General features: G+C 42.4%; 1 protein-coding gene across 1 annotated transcript; it reads right to left on the reverse strand.

The window, feature by feature from the left end:
* Positions 1-5,628: 5,628 nt before the first annotated feature.
* Positions 5,629-6,495, reverse strand: LOC147066746 (uncharacterized). The gene has a single exon (XM_085954672.1). It carries the CDS (start codon positions 6,493-6,495, stop codon positions 5,629-5,631), a length of 867 nt encoding a protein of 288 aa, XP_085810798.1.
* Positions 6,496-6,863: the final 368 nt, after the last annotated feature.

Here is a 6,863-nt window from a genome sequence, read left to right on the forward strand (position 1 = left end):
ACAGGTTAACACTATAAAACTCTTAAATTTATTGTACAATAATGGATTATTGTAATTAGTTCTGATCGATGACAGCTTAATAAGTTCATTTATTATACATAAATATAATTAAATTATTAGTATGAACATTTTTACACATTATAATAAAGATCTCAAACTTACAATATACATTCAAAATTTTCGATGCACTTAGAGATTTCTTGGCTCTAGATTTCTCCTGGATTGCTTCACATCTCATCACATTGCCGTTGTTGAACCGATTGGCCACAAAAGTATATGTTAATACTGTTGACATTGTTCCATCATTCTAAAAATGAATAAGTAAAACCAAGTTTTCAAAACGATAACCTTATAATAAGAAATCATTGATTATTTGTAAGTTTCCACGTCCAGTTTCAAATTAGTATTTCTAATCGCCGACAGATCCCCAATTGACAATTACGTGTATACCCACGTGTAAAATAAAATTATATCTAACGATAGTTTTAATATAAAATTGACCTCTCTAAGGGCGGACATGCTCAGCGTTAGTCAAAATGGAGCTTTTATTGTATTTTAAAAGCATGATCCTGGACATTCCTTAAACGTTGTAGATAATCTATTTATATAATTTTGAAGCCTTATTATCCTTTATATTTATTTTAAACATTTGATGACTTCAAAAAATATTTTTATTACATAAAATAGTATTCTTTTAAACCTCTCGCTCTAATGTTTTAGAATATATTTCATATTTCAGTACATACATGTGCAGTGGTGTTACGATTTTTTACATTTATTCATCGCATTTATAAAACCATTAGTACAATTTATGTCGACATTATTATAGTGAAATATTTACGATACAAATTATATTGATAATCTCTGTAATCCCAAAATTGACGAGAATTAGGCATTTTATTATTCAAAAAATGGGCAAGATTAACACATTTGAAAATAATTATTAAGATACTTATTATAAGTTATGTATTTGACCATTCAAGTTTGATTAACATCCTACGAATAATGATTTCTTTATAATAATTATTGACCTAAGAATAAGGTAGCGTTTTTTTGAAATACGCAATTTCTTTTGGCATTCCCCAGTGCTTAAGCTACAACATACGGCCGTAGCCATAAATTGACAAACTAAAACTGAAGTAGGGAGTAAGATCATGTTAATGCGCGTGTTTGAACATGTACCGTTTAAAAAAATCGGTTAGGTTAGGTTAGCTTAGTTGATAATATTGCTATATTATCATGGTTTTATTATAATTGTTAAAGGGTAAGTATATACCTATTGCAAGGTGTGTGTGAGTGAGGATGAGGTAGGTAGATGGACTTCAATGGATCGAAGGTAGATGCGTGTTTGAGTAAATATCAGTTTATTCCCCTCAACAATACTTGAAACAATTCTTACAGACAATATATTTAGTATTAAGATTAAATTGATAAAGTTAAATTATAATGGCGTGTTTCTATGAGAAAAGTTGAACTGAATGCGACGAGCAGAGATTCGACTATAGGTTACAAGGATTTGACGACGTGTGTTCTCAGATTCGCCCCGCTTTGAGCTTTTATAGAAATTATAACAAAGAAAGGTGATCTGAGGTCAGGACGTTGACCGGTGACCACATGTCACTTATTTACTGTGAGTTTACTAAGTACAAGCAAATCTGATAAGTTAGCACATTTCCGGATTGCTTTATATGGCAATGCAATATTTAATAATGCATACTTCGTTACAAAGTTGCTAAATAATTCTTATGAATAATTACATTTTATCAAGAAAGCAATTATGTAATGATGAAATTTGATGTCTTGCAAATTGCTAAGAAAGTTGACTGACCTGACGTCGTGTGAATCATGCAATACGCCTTTCTTATCAACTAGTTTACATAGTAACAAATATTATTAGATACTTAAATATATTATGATAATTTATATCTAATGATGAGGTTCCATGCTAGTCACCATAGACCCTCCCCCTAGCGATCTGGTGTGGCAGGTCGTGATGCAGGAAGATAGATGGTGTGTAGCATGGTGACTCTTGCGTTATAGTTCTCTTGGTGGTGCTCGGGATCCTGGGGCGTCTATCCTGATGTCCTTGAGGATCCTTTTTGTAAGGTGCTTCTTGCAAAGCATCCACAACAGGAAACTGGTTGCTGCTGCGATGATGATGATGACCATTGCAAAAGTTGTCCAAGAAAGCTGGTTGGCTGCTGATGTGTCATTTATGATTGTGCCACCCGCGGCGGCTTGTGACAGTACGATTTCCTCTTTTGTCTGCTGGGAACCCTTGTTATCGGATGTTGGCGTTAGTAACTTGATTCGGTAATGCTCTCGTTTTTCAAACTGGTTAGTCCAGCTGTGTGGTCCAATATATATTGTTATTTTCTTGCTTGCGAAGCGTTTTGTTTTTGTGAAAAAACACACTGACCTATATTTTGGTCACTCGTATATTTTTTGCTTGCACTTTGTTTTGCAATAACAATGAAACTCGTGTCGTCGTTTTGCAATTCAATACTTGGACAGTCCAGCGCGTGCCGTTTGCGATATTTATGGTTCATTGTTCTTTCACATTCTGCTGACCCAGTCTCTCCGGGAAACGGACACGTCTCCCAGCTCGAGTTACAAACTGTGTTTGCCCGAAGTCAGTTACCTTTGTCGGCGTTGTTTGTGTATACAAATTATTTTCGTTAAATAAATATGCCGGTTTCAAACGATCGATTGAGACCGTGATATTTTTTCCATGTTTGCAAATGACATAAGTACGCGTGTTGCGTGTTATGACTTCATATGGTTCATTGAACGGGGATTGAAGTGGATTCTTGACTCTGTCATCACGTACAAACACGTGTGTTGATTTGCTGAGGTCCTTGAAAATAAATACACGCTTTTTGCCGTGTTGTTGACTTTTCACAGGTTGTAGCTGTTGGAAGTGCCTTTTTAGTCTCGTGATGAAGTTACTAGGATCTTCGTCTGAGTCGACCTGTTTACACAGAAATTCTCCTGGTAGTCGTAAAGATTCACCGTAAACCAGGTCGGCTGCTGTTGTTTTCAGGTCTTCTTTCCAGGCTGCTTGAATACCCATTAACACGGTTGGGAGTGTTTCCGTCCATTTGTCGTTTTCATGGCATTTGATTGCGGCTTTGAGCTGTCGATGCAGACGTTCGACCATCCCGTTTGCTGCGGGATGATACGTTGTTGTGTGAATTCTTTTCGTACCAGTCAGACGATTTAATTGCCTGAACAGGTTCGATTCGAATTGTTTCCCTTGGTCTGTGGTGATTCTCAAGGGTGTGCCAAATCGTGTAATCCATCCGTTGTAAAACGTACGAGCGATCGCTTCTGCCTCTTGTATTTATTATCGGGAATGCCTCTGGCCAACGCGTGAATCGGTCGACGCAGGTAAGGCAGTATCTACATCCTTCAGACATGGGGAGAATGACAATGTCAATATGGACATGTTCAAACCGGCCTGAAGGTGCGAATTTTTCGAGCGGTGCTGAGACGTGACGGGTGATTTTGTTTTTCTGGCACTGTACACAATTGCGGGCCCAGGTTCTGCAGTCTTTTTTAATGGACGGCTACACGTATCTTTGTGTGACCAGTTTGACCGTCGCATTAATCCCTGAGTAGGCAAGACGATGAATGTGGTTGAACGCTGCCTGGTGATGTTGTTTGGTGACGAATGGTCTAGCTAGCGGTGTCGATAAGTCACAATATACGTTTACGTTTGAGTCCGGAATTTGCACGCGTTTTAACTGCAGCGCTGTTCCTTCACGTAGATACGTATGTAACTCTTCGTCGTTTTCTTGATCGGCCGCTAGGGATGTATAGTCCAGTGGGTTGTCAATTTTTTCGATTCTTGACAAGGCGTCAGCAACAACATTGTCTTTTCCGGCGACATGGCGAATATCCGTTGTGAATTGGCCGATAAAATCTAAATGGCGGAATTGTCTCGGCGAACACTTGTCGGATTTCTGTTGGAAAGCGAACGTAATGGGTTTATGGTCGGTGAAAATCGTGAACGTGTGAGCTTCAATCATGTGTCTGAAGTGTTTCACGGCTAGGTAAATAGCCAGCAAGTCACGGTCGTAAGCACCATACTTTTGCTCCGCTGGGCTAAGCTTCTTTGAGAAAAATGCCAGCGGTTCCCATTGGTCGTCAATTTGTTGTTGCAGTGCCGCGTCGACGGAAGTATCAGATGCGTCGCTGATGATTGCCAAGTGTGTTCCTTTACTCTTGGGATGATGCAGCAGTGTTGCCTGTGCCAAACTTTCTTTGCTCACGTCGAAGGCCTTGATTGCTTCTGGTGTCCAGTTTAGAGGCTCTTTCTTCGACGTTTTTCCTTGTAGGAGTGTGTTTAGCGGAGCTTGCATCTCTGCAGCCTTAGGAATGAATCTTCTGTAGAAATTCAATATTCCTTAGAACCGCCGTAAACCTTTTTACGTTTCGGGTCGGGCGTAGTCACGTATTGCGCTAACTCTGTCTGGAAGTGGCCGAGTTCTCGTGCTGGAAACTAGGTAGCCGAGGAATTTGACTTCCTCTACTCCGAAGTGGCACTTCGAGGAGTTCACCACCAGGCCGTATTCTTGAAGGCGTTTGAATAGTACTTCCAGGTGTTGCAGATGTTCTTGCTCAGAAGTTGACGCGACTAATATGTCGTCGATGTAGGCGTAGCAGAAGTCCAGACCTTGCAGCACCTCGTCGATGAAGCGCTGGAATGTCTGGGCTGCATTCCTCAAACCGAACGACATATACGGAAATTCGAACAGTCCGAAATGGGTTGTGATCGCTGTCTTGGGGATGTCTTCTTTGGCAACAGGGATTTGATTGTAGGCTCTCACCAGATCAATTGTGGAGAAAATCTTCCTGTCGCGCAGTGATTGCGCGAAGTCCTGGATGTGCCGTACGGGATACCTGTCTGGTATGGTTCGTGCGTTTAATCCGCGATAATCTCCGCATGGTCTCCATTGATCCTCGTTCTTGGGAACCAGGTAAAGCGGTGAGGCCCATGAGCTTTCGGATGGACGTGCTATTCCGAGTCTAGTCATGGCGTCAAATTCCTTCTTGGCGATGCGCAGCTTGTCAGGGGCTAGGCGTCTGGGGCGTATGGCGACTGATGGTCCTGCAGTGGTACGGATGTGATGTTGAGTATTGTGGATGACTTCTCTTCCTGCTACATCCGGGCGAGTAAGGTCGGGGAACTGCTGCAGTAATCCATGAAATGTGGATTTGCCTGCGACAGTCTTAATTGATGTGATCTCCGATGTGCTGTAGCGTCCAGAAGTCGTAAGATGAGTCATTTGATCCAATAGCTTGCGGTTTTGGACGTCGACGAGTAATCCAAAATGAATTAAAAAATCAACGCCAATTATGGGTTTGTGACATCCGCCACGACGAAATTCCATGTGAAATCTCGCCGTAGTCCTAAGTTCAGGGTCATCGTGATGCTGCCATATGTTGAAATTACCGATCCATTTGCGGCCGAACGTTCGTATTGTGCTTTTGTTCGGCGCCCCTGCACTTTCGTGCGTGGGAAAACGCAAAGATCTGCGCCGGTGTCGATTAGGAATTGAATTTGCGTAGCGAGGTCGGTAACGAAAAGACGGCTTGAAGTAGGGCTGTAATCGCTTGCCGCATTTAGCGAGCGCCCTGCGCGTTTCCCTCGGCAAAAGTGCACGGTGTGACGCACTTCTTTGCCTGCTGGCCGAATTTGTGATGGTACCAGCACATACCGTGGCGTGATTGGCTTCGTTCTCTGGTTCGGGATGCGCTTCGATTTCTGCTGGGCTGACGTGACTGCCTGCTAGCTGGGCGGGAATCCCGGTTAAAGTCCTTGGAGAGTTCTTCGCGGAGTGCTGAGATTTCCTGGCGTAAAGTGACAACCAGCTGCTTGATCCGGCTGTCGAACATGTTCTCCATGGTTGTTTCAGCAATGGTGGCTTTCGATGATGAGTCAGCCATGGCGTCTGCTAGGTCGGCAACTTTGTTCAAGTCGGAGTCCTTCTGTGCGGCCAGGACCACTTGCATGGTGTTTGGTAGGCGGCCCATCCACAGAGTGCGCAGGATTTCGTCTGACATGGCTGTGCCTGCGAGGGTTCGCAAGTGACGCAGGAATTGTGATGGTTTTCTATCGCCAATTTCTTCGTGTTCCAGGAGTTGCCTCGTCTTTTGTTCTTGGGTGGAACTCAGTCTTCGAGTCAGCTCCGTTCTTAAAAGCTGGTATGCTCCTTCCTCTGGTGGATTGAGGATGATCTCTCGTACTTCCGCGGCGTAGCGTGGCTCCAGTGCTCCCAGGATGTATCCGAATTTCGTTGCGTCGGTCTTGATCCCAGATGCCTCGAAGCTCCTTTCTGCCATGCAGAACCACATTTCAGGGTCCTCCGAGCAGAATGGTGGAATCCTCACCGCCACGCGGCTGATCTGTGATGCTGGTTGCTGGGCCGGTGCTGTTGTGTTTTCTCCGGCAATGCTGCTATACCCAGTGGAAAATTGTCCATTGGGCATCTTGAAAAGCAAGTGATTTTAATTGAAAAGAAATACGCGGGAAAACGGATGTTGAAATACTTCGCGGGAAAAACGAGATCGACGATTCAGTTAACTTTCTCAAAGAAAACGCAGTGTAAATTTATAAAAAATTAAATATGCAAGTAAAGTCTGTAAAAATTGATCAGCTGAATTGATTGATTTACTTTTAAGGGGTCACCACTATTGTGAGGGGGTATGAGGATGATGAGCCAGTAGATAAATTGATCAGGAGAGACTCAAATGTCTTGCAGCCTATTTAGAGCCTATGCAGAGATTTATCACTCTCAATGATACTAGAAACAATGCTTACAGACAATATATTTAGTATTAAGATTAAATTGATAAAG

Source organism: Rhyacophila brunnea, unplaced genomic scaffold (assembly GCF_057557595.1).
Source record: "Rhyacophila brunnea isolate RB1 unplaced genomic scaffold, BYU_Rbru_1.0 scaffold_4, whole genome shotgun sequence".
NCBI lineage: Eukaryota > Metazoa > Arthropoda > Insecta > Trichoptera > Rhyacophilidae > Rhyacophila > Rhyacophila brunnea.

Excerpts from the sequence above, each read along its gene's own strand:
- LOC147066746 (XM_085954672.1), bottom strand. The coding sequence starts at position 6,495 with ATGCCCAATGGACAATTTTCCACTGGGTATAGCAGCATTGCCGGAGAA.